Below are 16,363 nucleotides of genomic sequence, written 5' to 3'. Positions count from 1 at the left end.
TTATGCAACACACATACCCCCAATTCACATTTTGACATAGTGTACCCAGTTCATATTATGCCACATTAAAGTGGCCCCTTTTCATATTATGCCATATTAAAGTACCCCCCGTTCATTTATGCCACACTATAGTGCCTCCATTTCATATTGTTTCACATTACAATACCCTAGTTCATATTATGTAACAGTATAGTGCCCTCCAGTTCATATTATACAACATTATAATGAGCAGGTCAGATTATGCCACATTACAGTACCCAGTTCAGATTATGCCACATTACAGTGCCCCTTTACCATTATGACATCCACTACACGCACCTCTCACTGAAATTGAAAAGTCACCCCATTCAGGCTGGACAATGGGTTGGACCCTATTGCTTAGCAAGCAAACCTGGGAAATTGGTATGCAACTACAGTATATAACCTGGCTCCATGGGCCCCCTAAGCCTTTGAGCCCCATAGTAATAGCACCCCCTGTGCACGGACTGAACTGGCTCACTGGAGGTGGTAGATTTTACTGGGGGGGGTAAATAAAATTAGCAACTGCTCCAAAACCAGATTCCTGCAGTAGTGCAGTTGGTGCAATTCTAGAATATATACGAATAAGAATAAATATATATTGAACACATATAACTGATAATTAAAGGTGGTTCCATGATACTTATTTGCTATAGCGCAGGTCGAACTCAGATACATCCTAAGGATGGCCAGTGCCGTGGCCAAAATATAATAAGCATTGTTGGGATAGCTGCCGTAAATTGTTTGTAAAGATTAATTATTTATGTATTAATATATAATAACTACACCGGATTTAGATCTTTCTCACAAACAAACCTCAAAATAGGCTCCTAGAATTAGTGTGTGCTTAGCATTCTCTTTTTCTTTTTCTTTGCAATAATAGCCTAAGAACATATTAATTTGAATTTTTGCAGAAACGGTACATCTAAGCCAAGTTAAAAGAGCATTTTCCATTTGTACTAATAGCAGATAAAAACTACTATCTGTATTATACATGGAAAAGTTGTATAAAGCAGAGTTCACATAATCTTGCATTATACTTCCACTTGCACACCTGAAAAGGAACCACTTGTACGTGTGCAATTGCTTCACAATGACTTGCCAGCCGTCTCTAATGTGTAAATTAAACAAAAAGCAGTCAATCATATGTTAAACATTGAAAGCATCAACAATCACATGATCATCTGTGTCAGAATTAATGCACATAATGCATCCTCACAATGTTCAATGAAGCTGAAAAGAGTATAAAATGCTTTGTGGCATAAGCAGTCGGAAGCATTATCAGAAAAGATCTGAAAGTTGCTTAAGATAGAAGTACACTTCCTGGTGAGTACTGTCCTCTGGACTGCCACATATTTGACCATTGGGTGCCAAGCCTACAAAATGCATTATTTTTTATATCATTATTATGAGTATTATGATGATTATTATTATGATTATTATTTTTGTTAGACTTTTGTTTTAGTTTAAACATTTTGCTTATATACAACTGTTTTTATTTATTTTTTAATATTGTTTATTATTCAGTGTACAAATCATATTAAACCCATACATTTAATTTTATATAAATGTTTTTATTATTTTATGCTCTAACTCCTTTTAAATGCTTACATTAGCCTTTCTTATTTTTTTCTTATTTACTTGCTATTAATTTATATTTCTTGGGGGTATGTTTTTAAGATAACAGTTTTCTAGACAATACAACATTTTTTTTTATAATATGCAATATTACTTAAAATCTATGTTTTGACACATAACAAACAAAGTTTGGCTGTGTTAGTGGCAGAATTGTAATATTACATATTGTATAGAGCTTAAAACAGCTATTCCAGACTGGAACAGTCAATATGTGCTATAAGTCATGCTCAAAATGAAAAGTGTACTACTTGTTACATACTTATATAACAATATTGCTGCACTACTGATATACCTTATTTACAGTGAGTAAATTTTAAATACAATACTGTTCTGTAATAATTTTGCAACTGCTCATTCTGCAGTAGATATGGAAGAAAATTTTATTTCTTAAGAAAAATAAAAAGAATGATAAAAAATAAAGTTGTTTTTAGTTAGGTGGAAAACTTAGAAGCTCAGAACCAAATTTAGGGAATATTCTGTGAATACTGAGGTACAACATTAGAAGATGAACATTTCCAATAACTTTGACTTACAGCTCTATGTTTAGCAGTTTTAAGATAAACATAACGCCCATTCTATGTGCTGAACTTAAGGTTCCTTTATGATATATAAATTTTTCTGTTTCAAATGTGGTAACATTATTTACTTAAGCTAGGCGAATCGGAGCGATAAATGGTCCACATCATCCAGTGTGTATGCACTATTGCGCGCTCCTATGCAACATTCATCACATCTTAAGATCTGTCTGCAGTGCAGGAAGATCTGCAGATCCAGCGGCTGATACCATGCTTCTGGAAGTGGCAGGGGAACGATATATCGAGTGATCGTTCACCAGATCGTGCAGTGTGTACCGACCGCCCGACCGCCCATAATACATAGTGCCGTTGCCTCTACTGTTGCTGGGTACACACACCGTCTAGTGTGTACCCGGCTTTACATTTAAATTACTGTAGTTTATCATTGTAAATATATATCCATAATAGCCAAACGTAACATCAAATTTTTCATCTCTTTCAGAAAAATCATGAAAAGCATTTACTATATGATGGGGCTTCTTTTTATGCTGCTACAAGGAAGTTTTCAAAATCCCATCCAGGAAACAGAAGGCAAATCAAAGTATGCCATTAAACATACACTGCAATATATGTTCTCAACTATATTTACAATATAATATTTGGATGTGCTTTAATGTCTAAATTGTCCAAAATCATAATAAATGGTAAAAACACAAGAATATTTAATAGACTTAGCTTAGTTTTTAATATGAGAATTTGCACTCTTTGGTTGGGAATTTTCTCAGGAGGTGAGGAGTACATTCTAGATTTGCATCCAACGCTATGGGGGGCATTTATCAAAGCTTGGAGAGAGATAAAATTGTGACCTATAAAGTAACTAACCAATCAGTTTCTAACTTACATGTTACAGGCTGTGTTTGAAAAATGACAGGAGCTGACTGGTTGGTACTTTATCTCTCAAAATGTTATCTCTCCAAGCTGTGCTAAATATCCCACACTATATAAGTGTTAAACAATATACCCTCCTTTATAAAAACATATTTTGCTTTAACTTAATTATTGTTCAAGATTGCAACAGCCTCAATACTTAGGCACCGAACTCAGAAAATCTATTAAAGGTCAGTGGGGGAGATGTATCAAACCTTCGGAAGCGGACAGGTGGCGAAGTTGCCCAAAGCAACCATAGCTATGATTTTATAGAATGTACTTGATCAATAGTATCTGATTGGTTGTTAAGGCAAACTTTTCCATTTGACCTCTTTAGAAAGTTTGATACATCTTCCCTAATTAAAGAGTGAAACAAGATATTTTAGTCTGTTTACAAGCCCTGAACAAAGCAGGTTATGTAAACCACATTTTCTTAGCTCCTACAGAACAGGAGCTAGGGATATGTATTTCTGACAATTACAATTAGTTACTTGTTTCAAGATGGGATTAGACTACGTTGACACTAATTTTAAAAAAATTTCAGCCAAAAGTATATCATTTAGTATCTTCTCAGGTGAAATCACATAATATGCCCAGTTAATTTATTATTGTTAATCTGAGATAAATTGGACATTAATTCACAGGAATTACTTACAGTATAATTAAATAAATAGTATATACTTGCAGAGCATTAGTTTTAGGTATTGACAAATCTCAACTTCACAATACACTAAAATTACAATAATAATAATAATAATAATAATAATAATAATTTATTTAATACACTATACTAAAAACATAATAATTTTACTTATAGATGAATAGTTGCATTATCTTATTGTTACCATAAAGTCTTAAAGTTTTTGTAGATTTCAATCAACTCCACTGGTACTCAAAATATGTTTAACAAAGCCCAAATTTACAATAGATTTTGTTATTTTAGTAATTAACTGATAGTTGACCCTGGTTCCTTTATATACACTATTTCCACCATCAGCATCTAGTAGTGGCATTATTTTTCCATAAGGGAGCATCAGGAACATGGTTAACCTGTGTAACACTAACTTACATGACCCCTCCCCCACTAATAATGAAAATGATTTTATAAAGTGATAAGACTATGGTGGTGCTTGGATATTACATAGAGCTATGGAACTGCAAACTTAAGGGCAATATCCCCTCAGCTTTTTGATAGATAATTATATCACAAATTAAAAAATTGTATACGCAGATCAGTCACAGCTGCAAGGACTGAAGCTCTAGATGATTCAGATCACCACAATGAAGTTAAACGTCACTCACAAGGCACATTTACTAGTGATTACAGCAAGTACCTAGACTCCAGGCGGGCTCAAGAATTTGTCCAGTGGTTAATGAACTCAAAAAGAAGCGGGTAAGAAATATGGAGTCAACAGAGTTTACATTTTGTTTCAGATAATAAAATCTAGGTCCCTCCAATTCCGTACCCTTGAGTCAACCTTGTTTGTCCGTTACCACCCTACGTAAACGGTCTTTCGTCCACTCAACGTTCTAGTGTCCAGCAACCCAACCTGTGTTTTTGTTGTTTGCAATAACTATTTGCTATGTTTAAAATATAACTTGCTGTGTGCATGGCATGAGGGGTGATACAATGGAGGTATATAAATATGATTGGCAAGTTTTTGACTTGATGGTAATTAAAAAATTTTTTATCGTGGAGCTTAAGAAGTGTGTGGAATTTCATCTCAAAAGGCAACATTGACTTCAAAGCCATTTTCAGTATTTTATATAGTAACACTGACTATATATACGGTTGGGTATGGGATCCCGGCTATAGGGATACCGGCTGTCAGAATACCGACAGCGACATTCCGTCAGTCAAAATCCTGACACATTAAGATAAGTTCCCTAATGCTAACCCTTACCCCTACCCCTAACTCTCCCTCCCCGGTGCCTGAACCTAACCTTCCCCCTAGTGCCTAAACCTAACCTCCCCAGTATCATGATATCCTACAGTTCTTTCATGCAACATTGTTTATAATCTGCTTATTCATTTTTAAAACAATGATAGCACTGGAATTTAAACAATAAAACTATAACATCCCACAGTTGATTAAGACAATATCTTCTTCAAGACAGCTCTCTAGCTATGTACAGTAACTTTCCCTTCAAACACATTGTCTAGTATATGCAGCACATATAACGTTCTGATGTGCTCAGTTTTGCCTCTGAAAATCTTTAACTTGGACATTTTATTTCCCTACCATTCTAACCTTTTATGCACCTAGACTGTAACGTGATTAGAATTGACAGCTGTAGCTATTTTACTTAATTGGAAAATGAAAAAGAAATGTGACTTTTATGAGATGAGTAGATTATATTCATCCCACAGGGATGCCTTGATTTTCTGTTTCAACCCAATTGGAGGCCAGATGTAATTAAGAAAATATTATCTTTAGTTATACGGCGCCACAAGGGGTCCACAGCGCCTTACAAAGTACAGAAACAGTATGAAAAAAACAATGAAAAAGTGACTTATAGTGCCAGAACATAGCTGAACATGGACAAGGGATATAAACATAGATGCAGCAGTCATAAGACCCAAATACGCAGCGGGGCGGCCGATCCCAAAGGTTTGGCGCTGTTGTTGGCAGTGGGGAAGAGATGATGGTATAAATGAGGGAAGGAAAAGCACATGAGGACAGAGGGCCCTGTTCATGAGAGTTTACAAAATATACTACAGTAGTATAATTCCTTTCATGTCAGGTAGTCACAGTGAACGTGGCAAGTATCAGTCCTAAAACATTGCTTCCTCAATCAAGTCATGAGTTTTTAGGTCACACTCTCCTGTATATTGATCGAGCATATGAGATGACACTCCTTTGTGTACACTTTAATTAATACCAAGTTATTTAAGACATAATATTAATGCTCCATTTTTTACAAAGTACTGAATATGGAGGTCTATGTACTAAGCCTTGGAGAGAGAGAGATCAAGAGGACAGAGATAAAGTACCAATCAATCAGCTCTTAACTGTCACTTTACAGACTGTGGGGTCTGTGTACTAAGCCTTGGATGGCGATAAGGTGGATGGCAATAAAATACCAACCAATCAGCTCCTAACTGCCATGCCACAGACTGAGTTTGAAAAATTACAGTTAGGAGCTGGTTGGTTGGTACTTTGTCTCCATCCATTTTATCTCTCTCCAAGGCTTAGTACATAGACCCGATAGTGTGGTATAGACTTAAATTTGTACAAATGAGAACAGTTTCCTCTCCAGTCAAAAAGCTGCCAATCTGGTAGTCACTCTTGCTATTAAATATTGTGTATTGGTTGTTGTGTCATGTACCTTTTTCCCTTTGTTATTCTCTTGCCACTGTTTGTTGTTCTGAGCATGAATGTGTATTTAACAATACATACACTGTATTATTTTTTGGACAGGACTATATTAAAAGGTTTGTTAAGTAGCTCTATAAAAGGGTGTTTTTATAACCTCTTTGAAATGTAACATGCATTACTTATAGAAATTATAAACTGTCTGGATAGCATTGTCCTACTTGGAGCATCAATCCTATATTTTAGTGCATGCAGATGGAGCAGATTTTAATGTACAGTGCATTGTATGGCTCACTTATCTCTCAATGGCTCAACCAATATTCTTTTATATAAAATGTAATATTAATCTGACTGGCCAACAGTGTGAGCCAAATGCTACATTAAATGCTGCCTAACCTACGCATCACTTTCTCATATTTCCTAGTGAAAGGGTAGCATTCATTGTATAAGAGCAGGCTGTGATACAGTATTCCATTCATTCTTTAATAAAGGTGTATCACTTAATGATTAACACACCACTGTCTGCTTAAACGCCCATCCAAAGAATATATTTAGCAGATTTATGGTTTACTGTACATTTTATACTATAATTTGCTCAGTAAGTATCAAGATGTATTTGCTTATTTACATGATAGAGCTGAGAAGATGTCTGTTTTGTATACTCCAATGAATTTCCAATGGATTTGGAACTTACATTTTGTACTTGCTCTCTGTTCCTTCCAGGGGTGACTTTGTGATATGACATTTTTGGAAATGGGAACTAGGTTTTCTACATTAGATGCCCCTCTAAGAGATCACTCCTGTTCTCAGCTGTATTTACAGTACAGTGCTTCTGGAACTAGACCAATGAAGATTATACAGTGATGTGCTATATAGTATATTGTATTTACCATATATATTATAAATTAATACATCTTTAATGATAACATTTGTTTTCACAGTGGAATGTCGAGACGCAATGCTCAATTTGAGAGGCACGCAGAAGGCACATACACCAATGATGTCACCCAGTTTTTGGAAGAAAAAGCAGCCAAAGAATTCATTGACTGGTTGATAAAAGGAAAACCAAACAAACAGTAAGGAAGAGATCCAAACATTTTCATAGACTGGGCCTGTTGTTGTCCCTAATACCTTAAAATATGTTTTATTATCCTTTTTTGTTACAATTTTCATACTTTATATTGGAGCGCACTTTGTATTCATAAATGTTTATTCTGCCACCTTGTGCATTGTTAAACAACATGTGAAAAGAAAAGTATTACAGCACATTAAAAAACATGGCTGCTATGTGACACACTGGTGATACTTTCACACCTGAATTTGAAGACGTAAAAATATATTGTGATTCACACTCAGCTCTCTGTCCCTTCTTTAAAATCCTCCCATGCAGGGCAAATGAACCCCCAATTATACATAGAGAATAATAGAAAGAAAATACAGTATTACAATATGTCCAATTAATATATGAATTTCACCACTGGTGTTTCCAATAGAGAAAGTGATTGAAAAAGTTATCCTGTTTCCCAGAGGTTGAATCTTCAGAAGATACCCATACTTCATTATTTCTTGAATTCCAGGCAATTCCCTTAATACTGTTGATTCCACCAATCTTTATTTAATGTTCGTATCTCCAAGCATAGAAATAATAATACATACCATAGTGCAACATTATATTCATACAAAATCCAATTAGGCCAATTTGAATAAATTACACTGACATTATATGAAATAAAAAAAATTGCATATCATATTACACATATCTCAATTGCAATCTAATTGCCCCATAGATATATTCTGTACCGGAAAAGCATTATATTGTACAGAAAGTATATGCATAACAATCCCTGCATAGGTCTGAAGTATCCAAGAGGAGGATGTAGATGTTGCTTACCTCATCCCCGCTTAATGCATTTTGATACAAAAGTATTTCTCAAAAGCGCATCTTATGAATTCCAAGTAATAAACTTTTAAAACTTTAAGATAAATATTTCACACCTGTATAACTGCCACTCAATAATGTTATACAACTTTACATATTGACACATAAAACACATACAAAGAAAAAAATCAAATGGATTCTTGTATGATTAAGTCATCTTAAATCTAGAATGCAAGTTGTCCTGTGTATGAAAGTGATTTAACAACATTGTAGAGATGTCTGCGACCACGTGGTGAAACAATTTTTCTAAACACATGGCAAATGTCTAGTGTTTAAATTTACCGAATGGCAAAGCAGAGCCTAATGGCTTATACATCTAATTGCATTCAATAGTTACACTCAACAAGTTGCAAACAAAGGATACATGCCATTTCAAAAGTTTTATGTTCTGTAAGAATGTGGAGATTTTTACATGTATATTTGTAAATCCTCTAAGATGTCTTTCATATTGGATCAAGTTGTATAATGGGATTTTTAAATAGTACTGTAAAACAAAAATTTGTTTGCTAATGTAGGATCAGCATTTAATGATAAGCCCGTACACTGCACATCATTGTGTGCTATAAATAAAGAGGTAATAATTAATGACAATGTGATATTCGAATGGGGTTGAACTGCGCTCTTTCGTATTGGCAGGCGGCGTGTTCCAGTGTGTGGTGGTGGTGGTGTGTGGGGATTTGGGTGGGTGGGGGGTTAGTGAGGTGTTGGGTGGGTTGTGGGTAGGATGGTGTTGGGTTCTGAGGTGGGTATGTAGCTAGGGGTGTGGTGTGTAGGAAGTGCTGCACCTTTGTGCAGGAGTATCGGGTCCTCAACAGAGGTCAATATGGAAATAGGGGGGTAAGGTGTGCTCTTCCTTTGGTGTTGTAATAATGGGTGTTGTGGTGTGGTCAGTGGGTACGGTGTGGGGCTTGTGTGTAAAAGATAAAACAGACAAAATGTGGGGGCCAAATCATTTATTTGAGTAGTCACAGTGCTGCTCCGATGAGGTTGCGGGCAATATGGGAGTATGGGGAGCTGTGGTGTGGCAGGGGGGGTGGAGGTGGATAAGGACGTTCTGACCATTGGCAATGCCTGAATTACCACTGCAACAACCGAACTCCAGTAACACGGCCACACCGTCAACACAACACGTACTTCACACCTACCGGTGGGTAAGTACTCCGAGACAAGGAAGAGCGCACCTTACCCCCCTATTTTGACATTGTGATATTGACTAGATGGAAACTTTCCAAATTTAAAGGGCTTTTTCATTGTCCAGGAGATTCTCACGACACGCAGAAGGAACATTCACTAGTGACATGACCAGCTTTTTGGAAGAAAAGGCAGCCAAAGAATTTGTTGATTGGTTAATTAAAGGAAGACCAAAAAGAAAGTAAGAATTTTTTAATCAACTTTTATGTTTCCAATGTGTCTAATAATAACAAAAAAACACTCTGAAACTAGAGATGGAACTAGACAAAATCCAACAGCCCCAGAGGCAGCACAATATTCCCTTTTATGTACAGTATGCGGTCTTCCAAGGGTACTAACTCTTTGCATCCAGCAATAAAACCCCTGTATGTAGGCATGCCAGCAATGAGATTGACTCATTGCCTTTCAGGTAAAAAAAAAATCTCCCCCGGTACATGTGTGATCCGCCAGATGGATTCATCCATTGCCTTCCAGAAAGCTAAACATTTCTCTGTATATAGGCAGGCCCCTTAAGTGATTCACTCATAGCACTTGAGACTACAAAGAATTTTGTCAGGTAAGTGTAGTTCATAGTATATTTACAGTATAAGAAACATTTTGGCCCTCTTGGCAAATGTCCCATACCTGAATCATCCTTGTTTTTTGGCCAACAAAGCTACACTGAATTGATATCCAGTGCTGCGGTCACTTGTATTCTTCTTCACAAACTAATGTTAGGTATTTTAATAAGTGCCAGTTGCTATATTATGGAGTTTAGAGCACCCATATAATAATCTAAGGGATTGTCATTAATGTTTTTGCAGACACACATGCTACAGTATGTGTTACATGTTCTAGACATCATGAAAGTGCCAGGTGTCTTAATATAGATTGTTTTGATTGTCAATCAAAGTTTTACAATTGTGAAGTGTTTTGCGTATCATTGAATTTTATCAATAGTTAAGGTTCAACACACAATTGTATCTCATATCAAACAGACATTTGGTTCTATAGACTAATTTTTTAGACATAATAATATTACAGTAGTAAAGACATACAAAAAGCTATAAATAATTCTGTTTTTTTGTATATTTACATTAAACTAAAAAAAATAAAAATAAAATACAAGTTGATCCAATATACAAAAATCTAATTGATGTATAAAATATATGTAAAAGTTTCCATACCAGTGTGATTTACTAACTGCAAAAGTGTAAAACTAACTGCAACCAAATTTGTTTAAGTGCGCCTATATTTATAGGTAAGCACATAGATTTGGTTGCCTAGATATACAGGCTGGAAAAATTGGGTAGACCTAGGGTATTCCTTGCTAAGTTCTGATTAGACACACATGTGTACTTTGTTGACAAGCGGGCGTACTTGCACACATAAATTATCTTTGACCCTTAATGAAGAAACAGTATACATAAGTACCTTAGTTCTAGGTTCCTGAAACTTTTACCCATATAATTGAATACGTTTAAAAGTCGCTTGTGTTTTAATTTCAGTATTTTTTTACTACTACAGTACATTAGCCCATACTATGTCAGTCATTGTAAAATGTGCTAAATACTTTGTAAATTAAGAGAACACATATCAGGCAATGATTTAAAAATACTTTTTTTTACATTTTAAATAAAGTTTCTCAGAAGTTACATCTGCGGATGATATGGACAGAAGACATGCAGAAGGCAGTTTTACCAGTGATTTCAACAAAGCCTTAGATATTAAGGCTGCCCAAGAGTTCTTAGAGTGGATTATGAACACCCCGGTTAAAGAAAGGTATATAATATCTAGAGATATTATGAATGTGTAGTATTTTAGGATATATATATTTTTGCAATAGTTAAAAGGGTAATTCAGTTTTGATTACATGGTTAAAATCATGTTTTGTTTAATCAAAGTAAAACCGTTAGAATCAACTCATTACTAAAATTTTATTTCATTTCCATGTAATAAGTTAATTGAATATCGAAATCCTAATACAAACATTCATGCCTAAAAGTAAAGTTAAATGTTTCAAGACTATCTTTTTAAATTGCCATACAGAAAAAAAAGGACCAGGTAGCAAAAACAAGGTTTTACTTGGAAAAATTGTCCCTATATGTTGTCCTAGTGTTGGATCTATTTTTATGATGACTCTTTTTATTATCCACCTACCAGATTATTTGAAATCCTATTTTAGACACTGTTGACTCTAAATGGCTCATTCTATTAATTATACTGTTTAAAAACAGACCTTGATAAATAAATATTAGGTTGCACTGATCAGCAGATTATCAATGCAACCCCTTAAGATGTTATTATCACTTAATGTTGAGATTACAGACATTTGGTGAAATAAGGCTCCCCAGTTGGAATCTAGGGAGTCTTATTTCATCACCAACTAGGGAGTCTTATTTCACCAAAAGTATATATATATATATATATATATATATATATATCCAGTGTAGCCGGCACTCCAGCACTCCAACAATGCTTATAATATATAACTGCGTCCTGTTGCCCTCCTGGCCTGAAGTGAGACCATCAATACCACGCAATATAGGTGGCACTTTGGACATCTTGGCAAATAATGAAACAGAAGTCCCAGTGTGAATCAACATTTCAATGCCATTATTGTGACAATAAAGGTGTTGAAATGTTGATTCCCACCGGGACTTCTGTTTCCATCATTTGCCAAGACGTCCAGAGTGCCACCTATATTGCGTGCCATATATATATATATATATATATATATATATATATTATACATACATACACTTACAGTATTAGCAACATTGTTTCTAAAGCTGAACAGTGATAAAAACTACATGTTAGCATGTAATAACAGTTGGTATGAACTCCTCCTACCACTGTCAGTGATGTTATTCAGTGGCATTACACACATCTACTGTCTCCGAAAACTTCTGTCATTTCCAATATTTACAAATAATATACCACCACATGATGAAAATACAGACACTCCTGAAAATCAACCCTTAACAATATCACAACATTTTCCACAACAAAAAATGTGTAGAAGAAAAGAGGAAAGGCACACAGGAGTGCACCAGGTACAGAAAGAGAAAACACTCTGTAGAGTAGAAAAAGTAAGGATGACCCATAAAATACTTTAGTAAAGACGAAAAGAAAAAAAAGGTAATGCTAAAGATAATCTATACAATAAAATTAAGTACCGATGAAAGAAACAGACAGATGAGAGGAACTAAAGAGATAGAGTAAGAGGGGGAAGCAAAGGAGAAAAAAAAGAGGGGGTGACTTAAGCAGGCCACACACTAGACCAACTTACATCCAACCAGCCAACTTGTTGATTGGTTGGAATGAAAATCTGCTAAGGAATGAAAGCAAATGACAATCAGCAATTTGCTCCCAAGCGCCAGAAAATGAACAAAAACTGTTGTTTGAACAAATTGTTTAGATCAAACATTTAACAAACTTGTCTGACGACCATTTTCTTCTGTTTTCTGGCATTTTGGAGCAAATTGCTGCTCATCATTTACTTCCATACCTTACCAGATTTTCATTCAAAACAATCAACAAGTTGGTCTAGTGTGTGGCCAGCTTAAGAGAGAGAGAGAAAGAGGGAGGAGAGGACACAGGCAGCAACGGGGACCTCTCTATACGAGGCCCAGAGAATTCAAATTTCGGTGTTCGAAGCACGGGAACTAAAGGGTCTCAAATGAATAAATGTGATCATTGATGCCAACACTTTCATACCTAAACATTGGTGTTATAAACAAAAAAAGAAAAATGTAGTCCCTATAGTGGAGTGCACTCTAGTTTTCAAAAATAGAGAATAAAATATAACTTTATTGATTTATTTTAACAATCACACCACTAGGGATGATGTGCATAAAAAAATTAAGTGAAATAAAATAAGATATAAGGAAAAGGGATAGGTTAAAATGAGATTGCGCACTGTTTCAAAGCCCCTCTAGCATACTATTTTAGGGCCTGATTACAGAGTTGTGCACAAACCTATCTATACTGTGCATGTGCAGATTTGTGTCTGTGGCGGTGGTCCACAACATGATTAAAAAGCTGCGGTCGTTTGGGTTGGGGAGGGGGCAGTAACGGGCTGTGTTTTTGAAAACGGGGGCATGTTGGTCCTGTTTTCAAGGTGTCCACGCCTTCTGATGCAGATTTCCTGGCCTTAGCAGCATGATTATACCAGACAAGTGATCCGATGCTGCATCTCCAGACACACCAGAGGATCATAGAAGCCAACAAGAGGCATCTATGTACACAAGACGCTTCCTACGGCTTTTGCATACTGTAGCACAGCCGCTGTGTACAAAGGCGCTACAGCGTCCATCTCTGAATCAGACCCCTAGTGTGGTTACATACTTCCCGGATAATTATCTTTATTCTAATGAATATAAGTATTCTATCATCGTGTATCACAGGAATATTAATTGTGTGCCCTGAGCTTAGACAATACAGTATCAGTATTTATTCCATTAGAATCTTCTTTGTCACTTTACCCAGTGAGCTGAGACTTGATATTTTAGGCTGGGTACACACCTGTGCGACCTGTCCGCCGACCCAGGGATCCACAGACCGATTGGCCAATTGGCAAACCAATACCCACTTACCAATTTGCCGCTCACCCTCCCAGTTCAAATATCAGTCACCAGTGGTCCCTGCAGCAAGTGATTGCCCGTACACACAGCCAAATGTGCCAATATATCTGCAAGATATATCAGCATCGGCTGTGCTGCACGGCTGATGCAATATGTCTGTGAGTGACGTTGTTCACACACATATCATCTGTATACAGCCGCCAATGCACTATGCGATTTGTCGTTCGTCGGCTGATGTGTGTGCCCAGCATAAGGCTACCTATAGACACACTTACAGTATTAGCAACAATGTTTCTGGTTTCCTAATGATACAGTGTCTCTGTTTCTATAATTGTCACATTGCTCCTCAAACCAGTGAATTACTGTTAAGACATTTAGGAGTTGTAAATATAACACCCCATATGATAGTGTCTCATTTGTTCACTACTCAGTTAAGTAGTTCACATTCAGTATATAGTATATCTATGCATTGGATCTTAACCCTTTATGGACACTGTGTACGATTTTACATACTGGTGTAATCACTATTCAAGATAAATGTGTAATACATGTAATTACATATCTCCCAATTGTACACTTCACATTTGTGCAACCCATATAAAAGCAATCGACTTTTGATCGCAAACCTTTCTATGATAACAGAACTGCAAAGTGATGACTTATATCCTTCAAGTTTAACTTTATACTGTATGTGTTACATTATTCCTTTATATATATATTGAGGATGACACAATTGCTTTCCCTGTAAGAGTCTCTAAATATGAACTAATTAATAATTCAGTTCAGTGTCTGATTCCATGACTGCTATGTATCTCATATGTACATTAAGCAGACCCCAGTCACGCACCTGAAGAAGCAATTTTTTTATTCTGACCTGGAGACAGCTTTGTCTGCATCTCTACACTGGCTCCTGGCCCACTGCCCTCAGTCTATGTGAATTGCGTCATTTTGGCCCCACCTCTCTCCATAGACCGACAAATTGCTGCATTACACAGTGGTGGGGCCTAATGCCACAAGACACCCCATCAGCATCTCCCATATGGGATGAAAATTAATATCACTGTATGGCAAGTATGGCAGGTGTGTGTTATATAGCACATTTACAGAACCCCCCCCCCTTCCCCAACCCTACAAATCCTGCTTTTGCTCATGGACTCCTCTTACCAGGTACAAATGTCCTACTTAATCTATGACATCACTTTATTACAAGTATTTTTGTGGAATATTTAATAGTGTATGTGAATCATCTTTAACAATAACTTGTTGAGCACTAGAATGGACTTTCCAAAAGGAGTCTGGCCCTGATTCAGAGCCGGACGCTCTGACCAGAGCGCTCGCTCTGAATCAGGGCCCACCTCCATTAATATGGAGCGTTCACCTGGACGCTCGTATAGCTGTGGGTCACCACCCACAGCATATACGAGCGTGCAGGATGATGGTCGCGATGGTCTTGACCATCACAACCATCGAAACTGCGAGCAAAAGCCTGCGGTTGGGTTTTTCAACCGCAAGGCCAGGAGTGATTTTGGCTCTATCAGATCCAAAATCACTCCCACTGACATCACTAGTGATGTCAGTGGGGCTGGCTTCAGACGGTAGGCGTTCCCTTGGGAACGCCTACGTCTGGCAGGCACGCCCCCGGCACGCCCACCAAAGGGGGTGTGCTGTCAGTCACCATCGACAGCACGCCCCCTTTGATGAGACACTCCGAGCGAAGGAAAGTCCTTTGCTCGTCGGGTCTCGCGCATGCGCACAACGGAGCTCCCTCCATCGTGCGCATGCGCAGTGGGGACCATCGACCCACTTGCGAGCGGACAGCCGCTCGCGAGTGGGTCTGAATGAGGGCCTCTGTGTATTGTTTAACAGTTCATAAACAGATGCATCAAAGATTTAAGGAGAATTAATATTATAGAGAAGCAATAATTCTGATTCACTAGTTCTGTTTAACGTGTAATTATAATGTTCCTTTCAGGGATTTAATGGAAGAACAATAAAAGAATACAGAAGATCTTCAACAAGGAACCACCAACCAGCTGTCACTTGAAAATGACGAATTTGTGTTGTGTAAATTCAAGCAGGTGTATCATAAAGCCATACAGTATAGCTTTGCATGCAAAGTAAATGACATTTACAATAGTGTTTTCTTGTTGGGGAATTACACAAAAAGCAGGTTCTACTCAAACACGCATCTACCATAAGAGGTTTAAAGCTTTTAGTAATGGCCCGACTTGTATCGTACTTAGAAAGATGCTT

The 16,363-nt window shown here is 36.8% G+C and overlaps 1 protein-coding gene across 1 annotated transcript; it reads left to right on the top strand.

The window, feature by feature from the left end:
* Positions 1–1,310: 1,310 nt before the first annotated feature.
* On the top strand, positions 1,311–16,152 carry GCG (glucagon). The gene is made up of 7 exons (XM_088474887.1): positions 1,311–1,344; positions 2,674–2,772; positions 4,330–4,491; positions 7,357–7,491; positions 9,613–9,726; positions 11,166–11,306; positions 16,083–16,152. The coding sequence occupies exons 2-7, from the start codon at positions 2,681–2,683 to the stop codon at positions 16,102–16,104; spliced, it is 666 nt and encodes a 221-aa protein (XP_088331013.1). The 5' UTR covers positions 1,311–1,344; positions 2,674–2,680; the 3' UTR covers positions 16,105–16,152.
* Positions 16,153–16,363: the final 211 nt, after the last annotated feature.

Source organism: Taudactylus pleione, unplaced genomic scaffold (genome assembly GCF_031769625.1).
Source record: "Taudactylus pleione unplaced genomic scaffold, aTauple2 ptg000156l, whole genome shotgun sequence".
In the NCBI taxonomy this organism is placed as follows: domain Eukaryota; kingdom Metazoa; phylum Chordata; class Amphibia; order Anura; family Myobatrachidae; genus Taudactylus; species Taudactylus pleione.
This window is presented reverse-complemented; position numbering and strand designations above follow the sequence as displayed.

Bases quoted from the DNA above. Each gene is read 5' to 3' on its own strand.
- GCG (XM_088474887.1), top strand. From the start codon at position 2,681: ATGAAAAGCATTTACTATATGATGGGGCTTCTTTTTATGCTGCTACAA. The intron at 9,727-11,165 runs GTAAGAATTTTT...TTTTAAATAAAG, and splicing joins AAAGGAAGACCAAAAAGAAA to TTTCTCAGAAGTTACATCTG. The intron at 11,307-16,082 runs GTATATAATATC...TGTTCCTTTCAG, and splicing joins AACACCCCGGTTAAAGAAAG to GGATTTAATGGAAGAACAAT.